General features: G+C 49.7%; 9 protein-coding genes across 9 annotated transcripts; 3 read left to right on the top strand and 6 right to left on the bottom strand.

Moving 5' to 3' along the window:
• Positions 1–943: 943 nt before the first annotated feature.
• PEX2_019320 (condensin subunit YCS4) lies at positions 944–4,796 on the bottom strand (the record flags this gene model as incomplete). Its single annotated transcript, XM_016739207.1, has 5 exons — positions 944–1,114; positions 1,170–3,560; positions 3,607–3,748; positions 3,799–3,922; positions 3,974–4,796. 5 exons carry the CDS (start codon positions 4,794–4,796, stop codon positions 944–946), a joined length of 3,651 nt encoding a protein of 1,216 aa, XP_016601728.1.
• Positions 4,797–5,187: 391 nt separating this feature from the next.
• PEX2_019310 (serine/threonine protein kinase CDC7) lies at positions 5,188–6,758 on the top strand (the record flags this gene model as incomplete). The annotated part of the gene is made up of 4 exons (XM_016739206.1): positions 5,188–5,422; positions 5,476–5,917; positions 5,965–6,025; positions 6,084–6,758. The coding sequence occupies 4 exons, from the start codon at positions 5,188–5,190 to the stop codon at positions 6,756–6,758; spliced, it is 1,413 nt and encodes a 470-aa protein (XP_016601727.1).
• A 134-nt stretch (positions 6,759–6,892) lies between these two features.
• PEX2_019300 (ubiquitin-specific protease OTU1) lies at positions 6,893–7,894 on the bottom strand (the record flags this gene model as incomplete). The annotated part of the gene is made up of 1 exon (XM_016739205.1): positions 6,893–7,894. The coding sequence occupies one exon, from the start codon at positions 7,892–7,894 to the stop codon at positions 6,893–6,895; it is 1,002 nt and encodes a 333-aa protein (XP_016601726.1).
• Positions 7,895–8,583: 689 nt separating this feature from the next.
• PEX2_019290 (putative RSC complex subunit (RSC1)) lies at positions 8,584–11,344 on the top strand (the record flags this gene model as incomplete). Its single annotated transcript, XM_016739204.1, has 5 exons — positions 8,584–8,723; positions 8,779–8,941; positions 8,989–9,057; positions 9,109–10,359; positions 10,415–11,344. 5 exons carry the CDS (start codon positions 8,584–8,586, stop codon positions 11,342–11,344), a joined length of 2,553 nt encoding a protein of 850 aa, XP_016601725.1.
• A 977-nt stretch (positions 11,345–12,321) lies between these two features.
• On the bottom strand, positions 12,322–14,060 carry PEX2_019280 (putative spindle poison sensitivity protein Scp3; the record flags this gene model as incomplete). Its single annotated transcript, XM_016739203.1, has 3 exons — positions 12,322–13,650; positions 13,735–13,856; positions 13,943–14,060. The coding sequence occupies 3 exons, from the start codon at positions 14,058–14,060 to the stop codon at positions 12,322–12,324; spliced, it is 1,569 nt and encodes a 522-aa protein (XP_016601724.1).
• A 587-nt stretch (positions 14,061–14,647) lies between these two features.
• Positions 14,648–15,631, bottom strand: PEX2_019270 (uncharacterized protein; the record flags this gene model as incomplete). The annotated part of the gene is made up of 7 exons (XM_016739202.1): positions 14,648–15,081; positions 15,133–15,195; positions 15,249–15,291; positions 15,349–15,361; positions 15,424–15,433; positions 15,502–15,528; positions 15,586–15,631. The coding sequence occupies 7 exons, from the start codon at positions 15,629–15,631 to the stop codon at positions 14,648–14,650; spliced, it is 636 nt and encodes a 211-aa protein (XP_016601723.1).
• Positions 15,632–16,051: 420 nt separating this feature from the next.
• Positions 16,052–18,630, bottom strand: PEX2_019260 (uncharacterized protein; the record flags this gene model as incomplete). The annotated part of the gene is made up of 5 exons (XM_016739201.1): positions 16,052–16,063; positions 16,119–17,456; positions 17,507–17,626; positions 17,680–18,427; positions 18,524–18,630. The coding sequence occupies 5 exons, from the start codon at positions 18,628–18,630 to the stop codon at positions 16,052–16,054; spliced, it is 2,325 nt and encodes a 774-aa protein (XP_016601722.1).
• Positions 18,631–19,947: 1,317 nt separating this feature from the next.
• On the bottom strand, positions 19,948–21,698 carry PEX2_019250 (sugar porter family MFS transporter; the record flags this gene model as incomplete). Its single annotated transcript, XM_016739200.1, has 4 exons — positions 19,948–20,145; positions 20,205–21,101; positions 21,167–21,468; positions 21,527–21,698. 4 exons carry the CDS (start codon positions 21,696–21,698, stop codon positions 19,948–19,950), a joined length of 1,569 nt encoding a protein of 522 aa, XP_016601721.1.
• A 384-nt stretch (positions 21,699–22,082) lies between these two features.
• Positions 22,083–23,099, top strand: PEX2_019240 (Phytanoyl-CoA dioxygenase; the record flags this gene model as incomplete). Its single annotated transcript, XM_016739199.1, has 4 exons — positions 22,083–22,372; positions 22,427–22,887; positions 22,937–23,023; positions 23,083–23,099. The coding sequence occupies 4 exons, from the start codon at positions 22,083–22,085 to the stop codon at positions 23,097–23,099; spliced, it is 855 nt and encodes a 284-aa protein (XP_016601720.1).
• Positions 23,100–23,339: the final 240 nt, after the last annotated feature.

Below are 23,339 nucleotides of genomic sequence, written 5' to 3'. Positions count from 1 at the left end.
TGCTACGTCACCTGCCCCAAAACGGGCCTGAAGGCGATCCTGCAGTACATGGAAGAGGGCTGGATTGGTCGGTCACAGAATAAGCTCGAGGGCGTGATCTTCCGCTATAACCCGGACAAGGATACGATCATTCGACTGAAAGATGTGCCAGAGAGCGACATTGTCGCTCGCATCACCGGCTCCTGGCATGGAAAGATCTACTTCACTCCGGCAGGCACCAAGGAGCCCCGTCTACTCATCGACATTACTCCACTTCACCCCGTCACAAAGGACTTGCCTCCATCCGAACAACAGCTGTCCAACGAGTCATTGAAGTTCTGGTCGGGTGTCACGGACGCTATTGTTGATAAGCAGTTCAACCAGGCTACCAAACTCAAGCAGGAAATTGAGGAACGGCAACGGCAGCGGGCTGCGGAGCGCATTGAAAAGGGCACCGAGTGGAGCCCCCGGTTCTTCACTGGCGCAACCACGCCGCTGGGTAAACCGGAGCTCACAGAGGAGGGACAAAAGGTTCTGGAAGGAATTCGCACGGGCGAGTTCGCTTTGACAGAAAGTACAGTGCAGGGCGCATAGATATAATTGTATTTTCCCCTTGGCAGTGGAAGCAACCTTGGCGTATCTGGCATGCGACCATACAAACATTGAACTCGGCGTCTCTTTGTCGTTTTTTTATTACCTTCCCCCCGTTTTGGTCTCCTTTTTGGTCATACTCTTATTCTCACATACTTAGACATCATATTCTCTAGAAATCTGTTTTGTGGATAGCTGCAATATCATTCCATTTTGGTGGTTACCAAATTGAACGGAATAGTGTATCATACATAGGTTCAATAGAACGATTAATCCTATTCATAAAAAGAATTACAACCTTTGATCCAAAAGACTAACGCCGCCAGACTCCAATCATCAAGTACATCAACACATCATCCATATCAGATCAGTTTTAGGCTGCGGCACTGACGACCTTGAACCCTGTACTGACGGTCTTGGTAATCTCCTCATTCTTATGCGGCAGAAGAGACAGGGCATACGCAACATCGTTCCACTGTCGCTCTGTTTCGCAGCGAGGTAGTCGAGCGGCCAGCTTGTCGGCCAGTTGGCGAGCGTGTTTTTCCTGGGCCAACATTAGCATGGATCATTAGAAAGTAGAAAGAGAAAGAAAAACATACCTTCTCGACAAACCCGATCAAGAACTTGACGATACGACGGAGAGACGCTTCATCCAGGTTGCGCTCTGCACTCAACAGACTGAACATGTCAACAAAGTGGTTGTACACGGCATTATCCTTGGTTGCAAGTTCTGTGAAAAACATGCGAGCTAGATCAGCGATCTTCTTGTCATCATCCTCCAGACATTTCGCCATCTCGCCCAATTGTCCCTTGACCTTGACTTGACCAGCCAAGATGAGGAAGGTAAGGGTCATGAGACAGGTGCGCTTGACGGAGTCATCGTCATCATTCAAACGGCGATAGAGGAAATCAGTGTTCTCATCGATGAGGTGATTGAAGCAAACGGCCATGTCGCCTAGCGCAATCACAGCGTTACTACGGACGATAGGATCTTCGGACCGCTCCATGATAGTGATCAGGAGTGGCAAGTTCTTCTCGCAGTACTCGGCAGACACGCACATGAGTTTGGCAAGGCAAAGGGTTGCAGAGGCCTGCAGATCACGATCGGGGTAGGAGTTGTTGTTGGCCAAGATCTCCACCACCAGCGGGCCAAATTTGGCCAACAGGGAGTTCTCTCCATACAGTAGCTCACGTTCGCGGATATGGGCCATGGCATCCTGGAAGTCGTCTTCTGTTGTTCCACCGATGAGATCAAGTTCGTCTTCTTCGGCGTTGTCTTCTTTCTGAGGAGCAGTGGCTGCTTTGTTCTTCTCTTGTTCGACCTTGCGGCGTTTGAAGTCAAGCTCACACAACTCCAGATGTACGATCTGTTTGATCGCAACGTGACCAACCACGTACAGGAGCTGCGAGAGTGCGGCAGATGCTGGCTTGGGCTTGGATTCCTGGCCATCGGTGGAAGCAGTCCCAGGTTGTTGTTGCTCATCTTCTCCGTTGGCAGAGGCATGGGAGGAGGGTGGGCGTTGTTGAAGGTGCGGCGCAAATACGAATCTTGTCTTTCGTCGGAGGATACCAGAGCAAAGGACGTCGGGATGCTTGGACAAAGTGTAAATGGCGTTGAGCGCGTGCTCTGCCACTCCATACCATTCCTTGCTAGCTGTCTCGATCTCGAGCATAGCCATCAGCTTGACCAAAACAGAATGGTCGCTAGCGAGTTTAGGAATGCCGACAACCTCCTTTGATTTGGCTTGACGTCCGGGGATCATACGCCGCAAAGCAATACAAGTGTACTTGGCAAGCACGAGGTCAGCCCTTCCTAAGCCACCCAGACCGATGCGTAGCATAGCCTCAATTTCTTTTACCACAACCTCTGGATCTGCTAGGGCAAGCATTCCGAGGACAATAATTGAACCCCTGCGCTGAGTCCGTGAGATTTCCTTCTTTTGGATACTGTAAACTTGCCATAGCTTGGCGATGACTGCCTCGGAGATGTTTCCAGCCTTCATCATCGTGCTGAGCAACTGCTCGAGGCAGGTCAGTTCTGCAGGAGTTGCACCAAACGTCAAACTAATCATGTTGCGGGCGATGTAGTTTGCTGCATCGTTAGGGGTGAAAGAGCCCGGCGCATCGAAGAAGAGGCCCTTGTAACAATCAATCAGATGGGTCTGTACGCCCTTTCCTTCGTCGCTGTTGCCCTTGGTCCAAATCAGGCGCAGCATACGGCGAATTCCACTGCGGGCAGTCTCAATTTTATACGCATCGAGAACAACAAAGAAATCCATGGCTTCAATAACCTCACTTTTGTTCCGGGACGAAAGTAACTGTGTGACGATGGTGGATCCGGAGTGAAGGACTTCAATGAACCGGATGGCCTCGTTGTAATACTTCCTCGTCAGTTGGAGGCGTGTCATTAATTCGGAGGTGGCCGCCTGTTCTGCAGCTTTCTGCACAGCAACAGCCTTCTCTTCATCGCTCATCCGGGGCGCTTTCGATGGAGAATCATCCGGCATCTGTGTGGCATCATCCAGCAATTCGGGGTCAACCTGAGTCATCTCGCCTCCCTCAAAGCCAGGCGTTTCAGGAGGGCGCAGGGAATTCAACTCGGCGTCAACCGCATCCAGTCTCTCTGTCCAATCCTTGTATGAGAGGAGCCCACCATGCATAACACTGAAAGGGTGTGTAGAAACGAGCTTGGACAGCAGTTTAATCGCGTTGCGTCGCACATTGCTGCTCTTATCCTCCAAGCTTCTGGCAGCGAGTTCCGCTGCAGCCTGTCGCCTCTTCGGGAACTTTTGCTCCAGATCGCAGATTCGCATGAATACCTGGATCGCGCGACAGCGGCAGTAAGGGTTGATATCAAGGAATCTTTCTTCTAATACGTCGAAAAAGGCGTTGATCTGGGTCTTATAATTATCACTGCGTTCTTCCTGTCGGCTGAGGTCGGAAATGAGGTTTCCGCAGACTTCGATCACTGCGCAGCGGAGAGTATATGCCTGAACTTGTTAGCTAAGCTTCAAGACAACGGAAAGTGTCACGCACGTCGCTATCTAGCTGTTTGGCCAGAAGGGTCATTTGCTTGATGATCAATCTGGGCGCAAGCTCGGACAGTTTGATAATAAATGTCGATACAGACTTGGGGCCTCTCGTATCGTTAGAATTAAACTCCTTGTTTCCGAGCTCCCTACATGTAAAATTAGCAACTTTCCGGCCAATTTAGTGATATAATCTCACTTCAAAATCTCGTCGGAAAGCTGTGGATAGTCGTATTGTTCTGCCAAAATGTGGAGGAATTCGGCCATGGGTTCGGAGAGATGCTCAAAGTAAGTCAAGCTTTGCACAATCGAAGTTTGAGCTCCTATGCTAAAGTCAGTTATCAATCAGCCGTAATACGCATCAGGACACCTACCAAAGGCCTGGCCATGGTGCTTTACTGCGATGCAAAGAACCTTGAAAGCATGCATGCGAATGGCCATGCTCTTCACCCGCTGCTCGCTCTCAAGGACCAGGTAGATTGTGCGTGTGAATAGGGTAATAAAAGTATCACGATCCGAAGTAGTCAAAAAAATGCGCCCTAACTTGAGCTTCATCACCTTGCACATGGTCTCCATGGATATTTGGATCTGGGGCGTCCAATCCCACTGGCCACTGTTGGCGGATTTCCTGGATTTGGGTCCTCCTCGTCGCACGGGTGCTGCTTCAGTGGGCTTCTCTGCGGCCTTGACCTCTACGGCAGACAAGGCCCACTGGAGAAGGAACCCGTACATCTCCAGAAGCTGCTTGTGGTGTTGAATCGCATCCTGCTCGTCGGATTCAAGGTCTCCATGGATGATATCTGCCTCGACAGAGAGGCCAGAAACAACCAAATCCAAAAGTTTGCTCAAGTACTTTGCAGGAAGAAGGGTCGCGTATCTGCAAGAGTGAAAAGGATCGTCAGATTCGAGTCCAGGCGGGCGCCAGCCTCCATGGGCAAGTTGGGAAGGGACCGGAGCGCACTTTAGTAAAAATTGCAACGAGTCAAATAATGATGCTCTTGTTAATCCTTCGGGGTTCTCCGCCACGGCATCCACGATCGGGTTCAAGATGCTGTCAATCAGCGCTGGCGAAAGTTGATCAGGATCCGATTCACAATCCAGCAGTTCCGGGTCCGCATCAGGAGTCGGGATCGAAGCAGGATCACTCAAGTAATACTTGAGTGATTCATTTATGTTGAATTCTATTCTGTCCTCCATTGTCGTGGGTGTTCAAAAAGAGAAAAGGTGAAAGCGGGGAGGAAAGCCGATTTGTTGATAAGCTCCATTTGTTTGGCTTTTGCCCTTTTTGGTTCAACTTATGTAACCACGCAGTTATATTTTACCGCTAGTCATGCAAACCCCTCCAGGGCTGTCATACCGCCTTGTATTTGATCGATTTGCCAGTGGTAATGTCATATTCTTTGTCACCGCCCGGTAAACAATATTGTTATGTTTGTATTCCAAAGGTTATTCTTGGCTGCGATAAACAGATAAACATTGAAAGGAATTTGATCTTGACATACACGCGACACGATCTTATGACTTTGTTTTTCCACTTCATTACTCAATAAATTCAATTCATAGACTCGTCATTGTCTTCCGTGCCACCATGTCGGGCCTCCGCGCTGCCCCGGGCGTATTTGAGCTAAAGCGCAGCAACTCCTTCCAAGAGCACAAATACTCGTTGGGACATGATGATGAGACAGTCTCACAAAGCGACGCGCACCAGGAGAGTGACTATGAGGAAGAGGTGGACGAATCGGTTAGAGAGGATATGAGAAAGCTGGAAGACTCATTCCCAGGAATTTCGGCCCAGTTTCGTCTAGTCAATAGGATTGGAGAAGGTATGGCTGGTCTAGCCGTCATTGCTGGGCTTCTTTACTGACAGGCCTAACAGGCACATTCTCCACGGTTTACAAAGCAGAGGACCTGCATTATGATGTCCACCAAAACGACTGGGATGTCTCAACACCCGCCCAAGACAACTATGCGGAGCCTCCAACCAAACGACGGCGGTTTGAAAGCGAGCAAACCGGACGGAAGAAAACGAAATTTGTCGCATTGAAGAAGATCTATGTCACCAGTAGCCCGCTGCGAATTCAGAATGAACTGGAACTGCTGCACGATCTCCGAGGATGCGGGTCTGTCTGCCCACTGATCACTGCCTTCCGATATCAGGACCAAGTGGTCGCTGTGTTGCCCTATTTCCCCCATACCGACTTTCGCATTCAATATCGCACATTCATGGTTGCAGATATGCGCCATTATCTACGATCCCTCATGACCGCCTTGAACTCAGTACATGAACACGATATCCTTCACCGTGATATCAAACCGACGTAAGTATGTCATTTTCGGGGACCTGAGTTATACTAATATCTTTTAGCAACTTCCTCTACAATCCCGATCTGAAAGAAGGTGTCCTGGTTGACTTTGGACTTGCAGAGGTATGATTCATTGCTGCCATATGCCATAAGTTTATGGACTTACTGACTGTTCCGACAGCGCCAAGGTTCAGAATACACCAGCCCATGTCTATGTACACACCAGAGCTATGTCCGGCGAAGCCGGATCCTTTCAAGCTACTACTCCAAGAACCCCCCATCCACGGGATTTTCAGCCGGCTACCCCAAGAATGATTCACGGCCATCACGACGAGCGAACCGCGCTGGAACTCGAGGCTTCCGAGCCCCAGAAGTTCTCCTTAAATGCACATCACAAACCACAAAGATCGACATGTGGTCAGTGGGTGTCATCCTTTTAACTCTACTGGGACGTCGGTTCCCCTTCTTCAACTCTGCGGACGATATCGATGCGATGATCGAGATGTCGAGCATCTTCGGCACCAAACGCATGAAGACTGCCGCGGCCATGCATGGACAGATTTTCGAAACGAATATCCCGACCATCGGCGAGAAAGGCTACAGCTGGGAGAAGCTGGTGAAATGGTCCAGCTGTGTGGAAGATTTGACGGAAAGCGAGCAGCAAGCAACACGCCTCTTGTCTGGACTGATGGAATTGGACCCGTCTAAGCGCCTCAGTGCCGCGGACGCCCTACAGCATGAATTCTTCACTGATCCCGTGCATCATGATGTGGAGTGGGGAGGAAACCCAGAAGAAAGCGCAGAATCGGGAGAGGAGGAGGAGGAAGATGATGCAGACGAGGTCGCCATGCTATGAGACCCAAGATTATTTGTACGATATGTGAGATCGATTTTATGCCATACACTGCATACCACTTTATTCATGACAACGAAGCAGCCTTCATATGACTTTCATCCCGCAGTGTGTTTATCTATATTGAATATGTAATACTAGCTCGCCTCTCCGAAATCGTAATGCCCGGTCTCCGCGGCATGCTTCGTAGCCCCTCTCTCTCCAGTGAATGTACCTCCGCAGACGTTACAGCGAACAGTAAACCCAGAAGTGTCCGTGTAGTAGTGCTTTCCTTGCAACACTCGACACAATTCTTTGGCTTTTTGCAAAACAACCGGATCAACCGCCTCAAAGATCTTTGTGTCGCCATGTGGCAGTGGGTTGGCTCGGGTATAAGGCGGGCGAGAGGGGGACAGCGCAAGAACATCGTAGTGAATCCCCGAGTACACCACAATACACCGCGTCGGTGCTCCCTCATTAAACTGGAATATGTGCAGAGTCTGTACATCGATGGAACATATCTCAATATTGAAGTATTCACTGAGAATCTTGAGCTCGATGGCGCCACCCCACGAGTCCTCGTTCTGGATCCAGGTACAGTATTCATCCGGTTTTTTGCCCAAAATTGCTGCTGTATATTCCGACGGATTTGATTGAATGGCTCCCGCAATGATAGATCGTAGCTCAACCATTGTGTCCATATCGCCCATGATTGCAGCGCCGACTGCTCGGAAAAGACACGAGTTGTCGTCGGGCATCACCCGGAGAACGAACGTTCCGGCATGTTCTGGGGAGGCAATTTCTGGCGGGTCTTCTGTGGTGTTCTCTGGTGGTATTTGCGACCTTGATGGCTGTGATGGCTGTGCTGGTTGTGATGGTACTGTACGGGCTGTTGGCGCATCGTCACTCACGCCCCGGGTGGCCCCCTCTTTCTGTGCGACGATGAGGGACTCTCCATTTAGATTTATTCCAACTTCTAAAATCCTTTGGTCTTGTTGAAAGCTGTCAAGTTCGAGTGGTTTGAGAGGGTATCCATATTTTACGTCAAAGGTAGCAAGGCCGGTCTTCTCCGCAATTTGGGTTTGGAGATCTTTGATGGTTGCGGTATCATCCAAGGTGATAGTCGACTGGCCTGAAGGCCCACGGACTCGAATTCTCATTGTGATAAATTTCCAAAGAGGCAGAGAGTGTAGGGAACTGTAAGGTGGATAATCTTAAGAGCCTTGGAATTCCCACTGATAGGAAGATATGACGACTTGCCGTGTGGGGTATACCTGGGTATACCTGGGTATACCTGAGGCAGTCTGTGATGCAAGTCGAATAGTATAAGATCCCCTTTTTTGGAGCTTTGGGAAGAGTGAGGACTGATATATGAATCAGTTCTCTATTCTTTCAGATCAAAATATTGAAAATCACAAACACAACTGCAAACGGGGTAAGACTTACCCAGGTACCAAGCCAATCATAGTAAGCATTTAGCTGAAGAACTATGTATGTCCCCAACCACAGTAGGTAGGTTATAGCACAAATATTCATGGAAGAGATATAAATAGAAATGACATGGATTGAGTCAAGATTAAAAGTTGTCCTGAATGTGAGGCCATCCAAGGCCATCTGAGGTTATCTAAGGCCATCTTAAGGCCATCTGCCTTGTCATGAAATTTCATGAAATTACCGTAACGTCAAATGCTCGATGAGTCAGCAACAGCTTCACGCGCTCGTAAAACATTCTCCGACATCTCCAGGGCTTCCCTACTGTCTTACCTGAATTCTGGCTTGCTTGCTTCAATTTCTTTGATCTCAAAGGCCAATTTTACCGTTGCGTGGAAACGCGCTTGTCGCCAACGACATGGAGTCCGAGAAAGAGCTATCGCAACCCCCGCGTGAACAACCCGTCAACTCCATCGAGAATGACGGTGCGATCACCCGCGAAACATGGAAACTCATGATGGATGTGGTCATGGCAATTTATGACTACCGAGAAGAAGAGTGCGATTGACCCTGAAATATATAGTGATCGCTAGCTAATTCTTATCTTGTGCAGTGGTCATGACCCGTCGCGATTGTTCCATCGCAGTGTCAACAAGCGCTATGTTCCCGACTACTACGATATCATCAAGGAGCCGATGGCCCTGAGTATTTTGAAAGCGCGCATCAACAAACGGGAATACAAGCACTTTTCCGAATTTGTCCGCGATTGCGCCTTGGTGAGTGGTTGCGCCCCTCCAGGTTTGGCAACGAGCTAACGATCTAGATCCCGCACAATGCGCAAACATACAACAGACCTAGATCACAGGCCTACGAAGATGCGCTGGTTGTCAAAGTATGTTTGAGTAAACTCGGTCACCCTATGCATTCAACTGACAATTTCCAGGAAGTTTTCGCCTCCGAGTTCAGAAAGCTGGCCGCCCAAGGCCTGATCCCCGCTGACGAGGCAGAGCTACCCGATCTTGGAGAGATCCCAGAGGCCGATCCGCTCCCCGACGATGACGAGGAAGAGGAGGAGGAAGAAGAAGATGAAGATGAAGACTCCGAGGATGAGGGCCGACGAAGAAAGAAGCCCGGTCCCAAGCCTGGGTTCAAGCGCGGATTGACTCAAAAGCACGAACCCGACCTCCGCAAGAAACGCGGCCGTCCTCCCCGCGTAGACACACCTATGGAAATCCGTATCAAGACGATTCTAAAGGGAATTCGGAAGTTCAAGGGCGCCGGTGGCCACCTGAAGATCACACACTTTGAACGCCTCCCCGACAAAGCCGCTTATCCGGACTACTACATGGAGACCAAGGAACCCATCGCCATCGACATTATCAAGCGCAAGTCCAAGCGCAAGAAGTACAACTCCGTCGACCATTTCATGCGCGATCTTGATCTCATGTTCGAAAATGCCAAGGCTTACAACCAGTCCGACAGTCAGATCTTCAAGGATGCGGTTGATCTGCAAACCGAGTCACGAAAGTTGGCTGAGCAAGAAAAGAAGAAGCCTGATAGCGAGTTCTTGATGGAAGACGGACGCTTCCCACTCCCTGATGGTATTCTCCACCGCGGCGAACTGTGGAAGGTTGGCGACTGGGTTCATATCCAAAACCAAAACGATGTGAGCAAGCCCATCGTTGCACAGATCTACCGGACCTGGCAGGACTCTGATGGAGAGAAATGGATCAACGCATGTTGGTATTACCGCCCTGAGCAGACAGTGCATCACTTCGAGAAGCACTTCTACCCCAACGAAGTTGTGAAGACTGGGCAATACCGAGACCACCGGATTGATGAGATTGTGGATCGCTGCTTTGTTATGTTCTTCACTCGCTACAGCCGTGGTCGTCCAAGGGATCTCGCACCGGATAAGGAAATCTATGTGTGCGAGGCTCGGTACAATGAGGAGAAACACAAGTTGAACAAGATCAAAACTTGGGCCAGCTGTCTGCCAGATGAAGTGCGAGAGAAAGACTACGAGATGGATCTCTTTGATGTGCCGCGCAAGATCAAAAAAATCCCTAGTCCGATCAAGCATCTCCTGAAAGAGGATTCCAAGGAGACTGATGACCTTCCTCGACCGACCTGGGGAGCCGACAATGCACCCCCTGTTGCCGGCGCAGTTCACCGCCGTCCACGAGATGAAAATGTAAGTCTTTTTTCCACAACATGAGAAAAGATCATAGAAAAGCTGACAACATTAGGAATCCCCACCACCCGAGCCAACCCCATCCCCGCCTCCTCCCTCCTTACCCCAGTCTGTAGCACCCCGTCAATCACTGAGCCAATCACTCCCCAGAACGGCCATAGACCCAGGCGTCCGTACCCCAGCAGCACCCCCAATCATCATGCACACCACTCCCGCCCCCATCCGTCCACCAGGCTTCCACCAAATGACCCCATCCCAAGCCTTCACAACATCTCTCCAACGCCGCGCAAGCCAGCTCGCCGCCACCCCGCAAACACCAGCAGGCGCATACCAGCCCTCACCACCGGCCCAGGCATACTCAGCGGCCCAGCAAACCCCCTATGCCGGTTACCCCCAGAACCGCATGCAAGCCCCGCCAGCCGTGTACAACCCCAACGCACCGCGGCCCGTCGAAGTCTTCCACCTGAGCGACGCAGCCAACGCCGCCATCCCAGAAGACATCCGCGACCAATTCCACTGCGACGACCACGGCCGCGTGCTATTCTTCTCCGCGCCGCCAGTGGACTTCATCCCGCCCTCGAAGCAGAAGCTAGGCCATTCTCTCAAATACCTCGCTACTAAGGAAGAGCACCATAAGAAGGTCGAGGAGCGGAAACGCAAGCTGGCCGATGAGCAGGCGGAACGTGAGGAAGCTGCGAAGCGCCGGCGCGCTGAGGTAAACACCGAGCTTATAGGCCGTGCCGAGGCGCTTACTGGGAAGGCGGTTGAGACATTGGTGCAGCGTGTCGTCACGGGTACAGATCAGCTCTATGAATATCTCCATCGGGCTCGAGACTATGATGTTATGGATCTTGATGGAACCCAGGAGCGTGGCGATGTGGCGGATCGCCATGCCATGGAACAGACGCAACAGATTCAGGCCCAGACTACGAAAGATGGTTTGGTCAATTTAAAGGGTACTGCTTTGTACCTGGATGAGGCTTAGTTGGAACAAGGGGAAACATACTGGCGTGGTTTCATGATTTGGTTTCAAAGGCGTTACCTTCGAGGCGTCTATTTTAGTTTAGGGATGTGTATGATTAGGTAGCACATGAAATGATTTCAATTTTAGTCCTTCATATATTAGCCAGTAAATTGCACGTGCCAATCAATCTGTATGTTTTGTCTTCAAAATCTCGCTTTATGTTAGTTCTGACACGAGATGTTGGTTCTATATATAACTACCTGTTCGCTCTCGGCAATAGCTTGAATATCAACATGCTGTCCATCAAGAAAACTACACAACGTATTTATCTACTTAATGATAATCTACCAAGAGATTACAAAATTATCAAGGAATCGTTTATTTGCACATCTCCAATTTGTACATGCCTGCAGTCCTGAGAACCAAGACCACATATCCGACAGTAGGGGGACAAAGAACAAGGGAGAAGAAGACAAAGCAAGCACCTAGGAAGCACCAGAGATCGCAGTGGTCGTGAAATCATGAAACAAAAGCAGATATGAAAAAAAAAGGAGTCGAGATATGTCAACCCAGACACAGTGCGATATCCAGAAATGGAAACGAATAAAAACAGAGAAAAGGCAAAAATTAATACAGTAAATGGCTAGTCAGAGAAATCCTCTGAAAGCCCAGTAATGAGAAACACATATGACTGGTCTAGATGATTCCAAACGAAGGAATAAAACAAGGCAGAGATAATGCTGAGTGCCAGTCTATGATGAGAGGAATGTGAAGCCATTTTTTTGTCGCCTTTTGTTTTTGCCGAACCAGACATCTCACTGGAAGAGAGAAAGGATGTATTGTCTTGGATCCTTCTTTTGTTTTGTCTCTTTTGATGTATGTTGCCCAATTGAACTCCAATAACCTTTTTCCCTGCATTTTTGGTGAATATGAACATGTCCCAATGTTGGGCTTGAACTCCATGTATTGTGATAAAGTTTGGAAACAAAGAGGTCAGATTAGGAGGAACTTTCTTTGTTCTCACTCCATGAGGCACTGGTCCGCTTGTTGCCGACCTCTTCCTCCATGTCGAAGACCAGATCACTCTGCTCTTCCTCCTCAATCTTGCTTGTGCTGACAGGAGAGGAGATGATTCGGTCAAAGCGAGCGCTAGGAACAGCAGACGACTGGCGAGCAGAACCAGGGTGAAGGCCCATGCCGCCGAGCTGCTCAGAAATCATCGACATTGAGGATTGACGTCCAGGGCTCGAGATGAACGACGCCCCTTCATGGGATGCCCGGCTACTGCCAATGGGTCCCAGGCTGGGACTGGTGATTGGGTTCAGTGATGATTCACGGAGAGGAGAACCGATGTGGAAAGAGGAAGAGCCATGGGATTCCTCTTCCTTGCGCTGGCGCTGCTTGGCAAACAATGCACCAAACCGAGACGGGCTGGATGCCAGGGGAGAACCAGTCTTGGAGAAGCTGGTGCTGGTCATGCCAAGGCCGCTGATGTCGCGGTGGCTGGAGCTTAGGTCGTTATCAGTTCGGGAGAGACGGCGCAGCTTTTCCTGCGGGGTCAGAACATCGTCGTGCAGGTTGACTGGTAGGTAATCCTCTTCCATGGGGAAGTTCTCATCCCAGTCCTCAAGAGCCATGGGACGAGGAACACTAGCGGAAAGCATGCGTGGCTTGACGGGGCGCGACGAGTGCATAAACCGGGTGCCGACTGTATCTTCCGGGGCAGGAGGAGAAGACCCGATATTCGACGAAGGCTTGCGCAAGCTGGTAGCATAGCCGATGTCGCGTAGGTTTCGGAATATATCTGCTTGTCCCGGTCTCTGGGGTGGCGGCGATTCCAATCCAAATTGCGAGGGCATAGAAGCAGCCACCGGACCGTAACGGGCAGCATGGGAGATACCTTGGCTGTCGAACGAAGCCGGGAGCCCCGCATCAAGAGCGCTAAGGTGGTTATTATTAGGCGACATGGGATATCGGACATCTTCTGCGGGAGATCCATACTTGGAGCCGGCATCGGAGGCCAGGCCCGTATCGATCGTGGGGATTCCATCATAGGATGGTTGTTGCTGCCCATGCAGGGATCCGTACTCCTCCTGCGGGGCCAGCTGCGGGGCGTATCGAGGCTGCTCGTGGCCGTTCATGCGCTGTTGGGAGAGCACCGAGTTGGTCAGGGCAGAGTCCTGGTTGACATAGGCCTGCGGATTCACTCGGCCACCCAGATTGAGGTGGCCACTCCCAATTCCCATGTTCCCAGTCGGCCGGTTGACTCTCCGTCCATCTGGTAAGATATGCGCCAGTGCGCATTTTGCGCCGAACTTGCAGTTTCCCTAAAACCATTGCCCCGTTAACTTCCGACAGCCTCGGAAAACGCGCAACGAAGGGAGAACTTCGAAACAGTGCCAATTTCATACCTTTGCAAAATATTTGCAAGGAGCGTAGTCAATTCCGGCATCGGTGGAGTGTAAAAACGGACAAGCGGGGCCTGCCTGACAGGCACCCTGGCGGAAGAATTTGCACGGAACATGTTTCGTGTCTATATAGACGATTGTAAAAGGATTAGCTCGCACTCTGGATACAGCTGCAATGATTGGTATGAATAAATTGAAGTCAAAGACGTACTCTTATTGCTCTGATTCGGCGGGCTGCGGGCAACGTCAAGTGCCGATGGATTGCGAGAATGTCCATTCTGGGGGTTCTGCGCCCCAGAAGAAACTGGAAGAGGCGCACGACCTCTCATCTCTGAGTGACTGGTTCGACGAGATGACGGAGGACGAGTAGACACCTGCATGGAGAAGTGGGAGGGGTTGGAGATTGGAGAGGGGAAAGAGAGATAGGCTCGGGCGGTGGGGAAGAGATCGGTGTTGGATGATTCACTCGACAAACACAAAATGCGAAGAGAAGTTCTGGGAAGTTGTAGAGGGTACAGTGTAGAAATATACTTAAAATAATATTGAAGCCAATAATACATAACACCATTATCTTAGACGATCTCACCACAGCCTCTCTCACCTCATGACAATGATCGATTACGGTTTGCCTCTCCCCCGTTGCCTCCATTCCATACTCGAAGTTGCTGCATACCGGCGAATCAGATCTCTATCGGAAATAGAATACATAGCTCTAAAGCCTCGAGAATTCCCTCTGTAGCTCTCGTACTAAACGTGTACATCGTAGATGTCAAATGATGTGACTCGAGTGGGGTCTAGGTAGAGAGATCACCACTCCGCCATGACATCTTATTGGAGCGTTCCTTCAAGCCCCAAAGATTCCTGATAACATTTGTCAGAATTCCAGAGCATTGATAATTGGAGCCTGCGGGCTATGTCACTCGTCATTCTCAGAACTCACCCACAACTCCGCTGCAGTCATGTTCTCTGGAAGTACCTCAGAGCATTGTCCCCAGAGATCGCAACAGATCCGACGGCGCACGTTGGCATGCCATTGCCAATATTTCCATTCTCTTTCGAGCTTTTCTCTTTCTTCTGGTGATATCTGAACGGGATCGCCCTTGTGGCGACTTGCCAGGCGAGCTTGGATCATCGATAACTCGCTCTCAAGACGACTGATATCCTGCCGGAGATCGGATATCCGGGGCTTTGCATGCAGGGCTGCTAACTCTGCTCGGGCCTTCTTCTCCTTTGCCTTGAGAGTTGAAATCTCCCTCTCAAGGCTTTCGATGTTAAGCTTGACAGCTGCAGCTACCTCTGGGGTTGTGACGTCCGAGGGATCTTGCAGAGCATGGTAGACTGTATGTTTGCCTATGCGTCTTTTGTTTAGTATTTCACTATCTTGAAGTATACCACACTCACCAGAAGCCCTTCCTTCAATCTGTTTCTTCTCATGCAAATCCCGGAGAAGCTTTGCGGCTTGCGCTAAACCCCCACATGTTAGGAAAGTATAGAGAAGCTCACAGAACCAGTCTTACTTTTGGTCACCTTATTGTGAAGGTTTGCAGAGACGTCAATGGCCTAAACAATGCTTGGTCAGCGGTTTGTCCCTATGGATGTTCTGAAGAGGGAGCGAACCGAATATGGACGACTGTGCCAGGCGATGTCAGCCACCACTTCCAGCATAGAAGCAACTCATCAGAGCCAACGTACTTTTGCTGACCTGCAAACTCGTTGAGTCAGTCATTGAGCATACATATGCCAAGGTCCAGGTTCCGTCCAGATACTCACGAAGGTATTCCCGGATCATTGAAGCATCTTTATGAGGGTCAAGGTTAGCAGGTCAGTGGGGAGTTGAACAAGAGAATATCTAACCATCATCCCCGGCGGCTGCATCACTCTTGGGCTTACGTGGAGCCATGATGTAATGATTGGGAAGATGTTGCACTGACTTAGTGCTGACTTGGTGCTAAGTCGGTACAAGTAGACGAAGTTCACGCCTCACGTGGAAGAACTGACATTACAATTAGAAGAGTTTGGAACTTTCAAGAATGAAAACAATAAATTCACAACTACTCCTGATATCTAATTCATACTCAAGCTTACAACCAACTGGTAATATGTCCAGGGAAAAAAAAAAGTAACAAGCTCAAGGCCGAGATGAAATGGGTGCATATCCAGTCATGTGGAAACAAGGAGGAGACCTGTTGAGACCATTCGCCTCCCGGACGGCGAAAACTTTTGAACCCCCCGAGATTATAGAAAGGAGAGAAAATGCACAAAGGTGTGGAACGGAGACAGCCAAACATGCTTGGATAAAAAGGGAACAAAGCCCGGGGTATCACATCACAATCTGCAAAAGTTAGCTTTGGTTCGAGTTCAATGACCAAAAAGTAGGGTTTACATACGCAATCACTGTCTTTATTCGCACTAGGAACACCCATTTCTTCAAAGGTCTTGGGTCCCTTGCTTGGTGGCGGCTTGGCAGGCTTCTGCTGGGGCGCAGATGAGGTCGATGACGCGACCGAGGGCGCGACCGGGGATGCAACTGAGGGTGCCGGCTGAGGCGTGGAGGCACCTGAACCGTGAGACTGTTGCCGGGACTCCATGCGTGGAGGGAACGAGGGCGAACCAGGCGGACGAGGAGATACCACATTGGGTGAGGACGTTCCGGAGTGGCCAGAAACAGGAGGTCTCATAGGCTTGCGGTCGGGAACCGAGTCAAGTCGAGGCGGTGGGCGGCGCCCACCTGGAGGTGGCATCGGTGCAGAATAGCCAATGTCGAGACGAGGAGCCCCGCCAGGGCCGATCATGTTACCAGCCTGCGGGCTTGTAGGCCCAGCAGGAGCGCTGAGAGGGGTTCCAGGGCCGGGCTGGCGGTAGTTCATGGGCCCACCAGGTCCACCAGGCCCACCAGGCCCATAAGATGGAGTGCGAGATCTGGGGCCCTGAGGAGGTGGGCCACCATATCCCGAGGGTGCATTGGATCGAAGGTTGGGATTGACGCCGAAAGCAGAGCTTGGGCGAGTGTCTGACAGCTGATAACCCTGTTGGGGCCGAGGACGAGTAGAGTGAGGACGATCGGGGTAAGGGGCCCCGGATGGTGGGCCGTCAGACAAGGTCATTCTTGAAGGATCTGGCATTTGGATATTCTCTGGGGTTGATTCCAGGGAATTGCCTCGCTGATGAGCGGTATATCGTGTCGACTTGATGCGTGAGATTGCGATCTTCTCATGGTCCTTTCTGGACAGAGTCTTGGAGCGTGAGATACTTTCAATGCGACCAGATGCATCTTTGTTGCCACTGGCCGCAGCCTTAGCGTACCAAGAACGGGCTTCCTTGATATCCACCGGCACAAAGATACCAACTTCATAGAAGTAACCCAGAGCGAATTCGGCCGTGGGAAGACCACTTTGGGCTGCGCGCTGGGCATATGTGAATGCCAGCTCGTCGTTCTTCTCAAATACACCCTCATGTCCACACAGGAACCATTTGCTGATCGCCATCTCGGCTTCGGGCTCACCCTGGCGGGCTGCCAGTGCATTGTAGTGCAAAGAAAGTGCGGGGTTGAAATCACAGCTCAGTTGACAGAGTTCATATGCAGCACCCATCTTGACCTGAGCCTTGGCGAACCCGTGGTATGCCGCCTTTTCAATATTGACACGTGCTAGGTTCAGATCAAGGGGTAGGAAGCTTTCCGGAACGCTGACTTGAGGGAGCTCCCGAGCCAAGAGCATGCCGTATACCTGTTCTCCATTAGAATAATTTTCAGGGTGAAATTTATAGGAGAACCCACGTATGCACCTTGAGGTGCGTTCTGGTCGCATGACTGCGCTGCCAGCCGGATGTATTCCAACCCAGTGTTGAAATCCTGGTGCTGTCCATGCTGACCCAAAAGAATCATCATTCCCAGGCGCTGCAAGTATGTTAGTGTCTCCACTGTCCTGCATGGACTATCTGATAACCCACATAGTACGAGGCAGAATCCGCCCGTGCAACACCTCGCTGGTAATGTTTGATCGCCTTCTCTGGCTCACCCGAGCTCTCAAACTGCATTCCGATCCGGTATTCGGCACGCGCATATCCCTTCTCAGCGGCTCGGGAGTATGATCGGAATGCCTCCTTGCGATCGACAGGGCAGCCAAATTTGCCAAACTCGAGCCACATGCCCTTAATGAATTCCGCTTTGGGATGGCGCTGCTCGGCGAGAAAGCCGACGATGTTCATCGCGTCGACCCTGAGCTGGCGCTCCACTTGCGGGGTCTGCGGACGTGGCGGTTGGGTCAAACAGAGGCGAACATCGTTCTGCGCGGCGACCTCGACAAAGGCGAGGGCATCCAAGGCCCAGGCGAGTTGCATCTCTGGGTCTGTGGTCGATAGCACGGCCATCCGCGCGCGCTCTAGGTTCGCTTCTCTCTGTTCATCGGTGGGCGGGACGTTAGGTGGTGGGTTCCGCAAGACGGGGAAAGGTGAAAAGTTGGGGTGATCCATGCTGTCATAGGTCGCGGATTGCGCGTAGGAACTGGGATCGTGAACTTGACTGTGTTGGGGTTGACCTTGAACGGATGAAGTGCGCTCGGGATAGGTGTGGGCGCGTTGGTATTGCGGTTGTTGTTGTTGTTGTTGTTGCTGTTGTTGTTGGCCGCGGCGGGGGTCAGCGTGGTATTCCATCTCAGCAATATTGTCCTGCATATTCTCGGGCACTTCTGGCATCACTCTAGGATGAGTTAGTACTCGTACTTTCAGCATTTGCAGAGGAAGAAATCGCAGAAATCGCAGAAATTGCAGATAGATGTGAACTTCAAATCCATACCTTTGAGGAGATGGGGATATGACCTCTGGCATGTAGAAGTCATCTTGCCCCCCTGGATACCATGTTGCACCTAAGCGTTGCTGACCACCCTGTGGTGGTCTGTTCATTGTAATTTTGTTATGAGAATTGTCGAATCCCCTCTATGCCGATAGTTCAATCGAATATCAAGAAAGAGGGGGAAATGAAAAGAGGAGTTCAAAGTGGTTTAAGGGAGAAAAAAGTAGACCCCACCCCCGCCAGGTCAAACGGGTTTGAAAAGGCGTTATTAATAGTATATATATCTAGGTAATATAGTATTAATAGTACCTAGGCAGTCTTATAGTTAATAGTAATACATGCAACATAGCCATAAAGCTGACTTTTAAGCTAACTATATATATATACATGTCTTCTTCAGCCTCATCAGGCACAGTAGACGGAGTACCCGATTTCCTTTGGTGGGGCTTGGCCTATTTTAGTTATCCTGGGGGGCCGTTTTAAGGCACTTAGGCTGCCAAGTAGATTTGAGTACGGAGTAACGGGGTACCAATGGTATTTATACTTCATTTATACTTTAACGTATTCGTATTTGACTCATTTCAAGTCACTTTTAGAGTCCCTTGATGTGGTAATATTTATGATACGGATATAATACATGTATGACCCCTGCAGTACCATGTATTTTTAAAGGTACCTAGGTATGTTTATCAGCTTACTAAGGGTGAGGTACCTCCAGGGCTAGGTCATTACTCCGTATACGTACCATATTTCCTCTGCCGGGTGGGGCTTTCCTATTCCAGATGCCGCCGCTTTAATAATGGCGCTCAGAGTCAGGCTCACTGAGTAAATCTCAGTCCGGGCTCAAACTCACTGAGCTGCTCAGACTCAGTCACGTGATATATTCGTCAGGCCCTCTGATTACTCAGAGTTTGATCAGACCTCGGGCTAAACCCTCCATCTACCTAGGTATGAGAACTTGATGACTACAAAGTAGGAAAGCACGATGACCGCCCCCGTCAACCACACCCCAATACTGCTACTCCAAGGTGGAGATAAAAGGAATAGCAAATATATGTAATCTGTATACAGTCCTTTAATCTGCATTGCACTTCTTGGCATAACACGTTCCGATATTAAACATATCGAGGCTATGTGACCAGCTGAGTATCAGGTGACGCTCAGTGAGCGGATCATAGCGCTTACGTAATACCCACTGAGCAGATCAGACTGCTCAGAGGCGTGCTCAGTTCTACTCAGTGAGCAAAAAAGCGGCAAGGCCTGAGCATTAATACGGAAAGAGACCGCCAAGAAGGGGCAGAGGAAATCAAGTACTTAGGTATATGTAGGTAAGGCCTTCCACTATCCATACCAAGATGTATACAACATATATAACACCATCTCATAAGCCCAATATATCACTCCAGAGTCCAGACTCATATCCCACATCAGAGTGAATCCGACGCCTCATTCTTGATAACGACAGTACTCTCCTCACAGGTTTTTGGGTCGTGATCGAATGCTGCTTCCAACCCCTCAAGCATGATTGGATCTGCGCGATCTAATTTGGGATCCTCGAAAAGAGCGGCGAGCTCAACTTCGGTTTTTCCTTTCGTTTCCGGAAATGTGAAAAATATTATTAAAGTCTTTGTAGAAAACAATTAGTAATCAAGGTATGGGAAATGGAAGTAGAAATTGCACTCACACCGAGGATAAGCATTCCCAGGTAGAAAATATAATAGTAAAACCCAATGCTATCCAGTGCAATGGGATTAACATATTGATTAATAGTGAGTGCTGCCTGTGAGACAGCCACTTGAATACTCAAACCCTTGGCCCGAATTGGAAACGGCAGAATCTCCGTCGGATAGCAATAAAGAAGGGGGTTGTTGGCCAGATTAAAGGCCGCATCATAGATAAAAAGAAATACAACAACAGCGAACGAGGCTCCCTTGGATCCGTGTTGAGCATACATGGCCGATGATATAGTCAATGGAACGTTAGCGAGGATCATCCCGATGAATGAAATCAGCCAGAGAGTTCGTCTGCCGATTCGGTCCGCTAGTAAAGCTCCAGCTAGAGAGAAGAGCAGGTTCCATATCTGCAAACCACCGTTGATGCCGGTTTGCTGAGGTGTAGAGGTGATACCAATGCTGCTCAAGATGGGGCTGAAGTAGTATGCGATTACACCCTGGCCGTTCCAGAGTGTCAAGAGGGCAATAGTAACCACCAGGGCAATTCGTTTCCTGTTTGCTGGCAGCTGGTAGAGAATACCCCAGCTATTTTGACCACTCTTGTGGGCGGTTGCTTCAGCCCCCAGCACCATGTGTATCTCTTCCATCTCATGGATCACAAGAGCCGAGTGCAAGTCGCCGTTACTATGATACTTTGCAAGCAGTTGTTGGGCTTCTTCCTCGCGCTGGTTTGCACAAAGCCATCGTGGACTTTCGGGTAGACCGCAAAGAACGGACATCATGACAAGGAGTGCGGGAACTCCTTGAATGAGCGACGGTATACGCCATGACCAGCTGGTAGTCATGTATCCCGTGCCGAAGGTTGTCCATGCCGCAATGATAGAGCCTACGTACCAAAGTACATTGAACTAGAAACCTCGGATTAGCAGAGAGGTTGATACGGAGCTTGGATCTGTTAATAAAGGGCCTTTACCAAAGAAGAGATTGTGCCACGCATGGCCGGATGAGCCAGTTCAAAGAGCAGCGAGGGGCCAGCAACACATGTGAAGCTAATACCAAAGCCGATCAAGAAGCGACCACCAATAAACATACCAGCATCTTGTGCAGCAGTTTGGATGATGGTCCCCACAAACGTCAGGCTTGATCCAACAAACATGCCTACTCGTCGTCCGAAGTAGTCCGCCGTGGGCGAGGCAACTAGAGCACCAACAAAACCCCCAACGAAGACAATAGCTGTGATGAGTCCGAGTTTAGATGAATCCGGGTTACCCATGGCTAGTGAGAGTGATATAGTCAGCTTCCATCTCAAAAATTGTACCAAGGATCTACGGACCTTTAACCCAGGGCTTCATGGACTGGAAACTTCCGACCACGCTTTCATCGTATCCAGTGGTCATTTGTGAGAGAAGGATGGTAGCCTGCCATGCTAACAGCTTACGAAGACCAAGGTCTTTCCACCATTTGTCGAAGCGTTGAGTGGCGAAGTCCTGAACGGGAGCAGTCATTTTGGGAGGTTGATCTCTGAGATTAGCACAGATACACAGATCAGGGTGGCATTGAGCTGGAAGAACTAAGAAATCTATCAAACTTATATCCCATGATCAATATCTGAGAGTTTCATTGTAGAATGGTCAAATAACTTATCGATGGGATAATGTCAAGAACCTTGTTCAACTCGCGCGAAACTCGCGCGAGTTTTTCTTATCTGCGCGGCAGTTCCCGTCCAGCTGGCTTTTGATGGACATCCCCGGATATACTTGAACTTTTAAATAAAGAGGGCAAAAAACATACCAAAGGTGCTTTTATTGCTTTTATTGCTTCTATTGCTTTGACTAATTATTTCTATTATCCCTCAATTTTGTACTTAGTTTTGTACCCAGTTTGGCACCATGCCTCATCTAACGGCTAATCAAATCACCGTGGACGATTCCAAAGTTCATGGAGACTGGCGAGATGCATTGTTCCAAAATGGATACGTTGTGGTGAAAAATGTCATCTCACCGGCGCGATGTGAATACTACATCGACAAGATGTTTGAGTGGTTGGAAAGTTTCCCTTTGGGGTTTGACCGGAACAATCGCTCAACTTGGACCAAAGAACATTTACCTACACACATCAAGGGAGGAATGTATCATGGATATCGTATCCAGCATGAGAAGTTCATATGGGAAGCCAGAACGTAAGTCTTCAATCCCATATCTAGCGATACCCATCTAATAATCCATCTTGCTAGGGAGGACGGAGTAATTGAAGCCTTCGCAAAACTGCGGGGAACAGACAAGCTTCTGGTCTCTTTCGATGGAATGAACTTGACACTTCCATCCGGTACTACTCTACCGCAAACGCAGCCTTGGCCACATATTGATCAGAGCCCGCTGCGAGAGGGTATGCAGTGTGTCCAGGGTATTCTCAACTTTGCACCAAATGGTCCTCAAGATGGGGGTCTTCTCGTCATGAAGGGATCTACAAAACTTATGCCTGAGTTCTTTAAGACTCACTCGGGTACAATTGGCCGAGAAACATGGGGACCTAGTGATTGGTTTGGCTTTGACGAGAGTGAAGTGAAGTGGTTCGAGGAAAGAGGCTGTGAGATTCACAAGGTGACTGCTGAAGCCGGAGATCTGATTCTCTGGGACTCTCGCACTATGCATTTTAATTGTGTTCCATCCACTCAGAACCTACGCGCCGTTGTTTGTGAGTATTCTTCTCCTTTCCAGGTGGGGTCTCTCTCTAATTGCCATAGATGCGTGCTATACACCAGCTTCCTTTGCCACACCTGACATCTTGCAGCAAAAGGGTGAATTTTTCGACCAGAGGATTGGAACGGCAAGTATCCTATTTCTTCTATTTCTTCTATATAAAAGGGCAGCCTGCTAACTACTTGGATAGACACATTGGCCCCATGACAATCTATTCACTGAAACCAGCGACGAAATCCGCCCAGAAGAAAAAGGGGACTTGACAAAGCGTCTCTATGAAGAGCCTATTGAGACGGACCGGGTGTTGAAGTTGGCAGGGAAAATTCCTTACTAAATGTTTGATTTTCGACCATTTGCTCGCCCATAGCTCATATCTCCCATCTCCACTGCTTTAGATGGTTTCGTTCTTCCTAATTCCTCTTAAGCAATTCAATCAGGCACGGGTAA

The sequence above is a fragment of the Penicillium expansum genome (assembly GCF_000769745.1).
Source record: "Penicillium expansum strain MD-8 chromosome Unknown contig51, whole genome shotgun sequence".
Taxonomy (NCBI): domain Eukaryota; kingdom Fungi; phylum Ascomycota; class Eurotiomycetes; order Eurotiales; family Aspergillaceae; genus Penicillium; species Penicillium expansum.
This window is presented reverse-complemented; position numbering and strand designations above follow the sequence as displayed.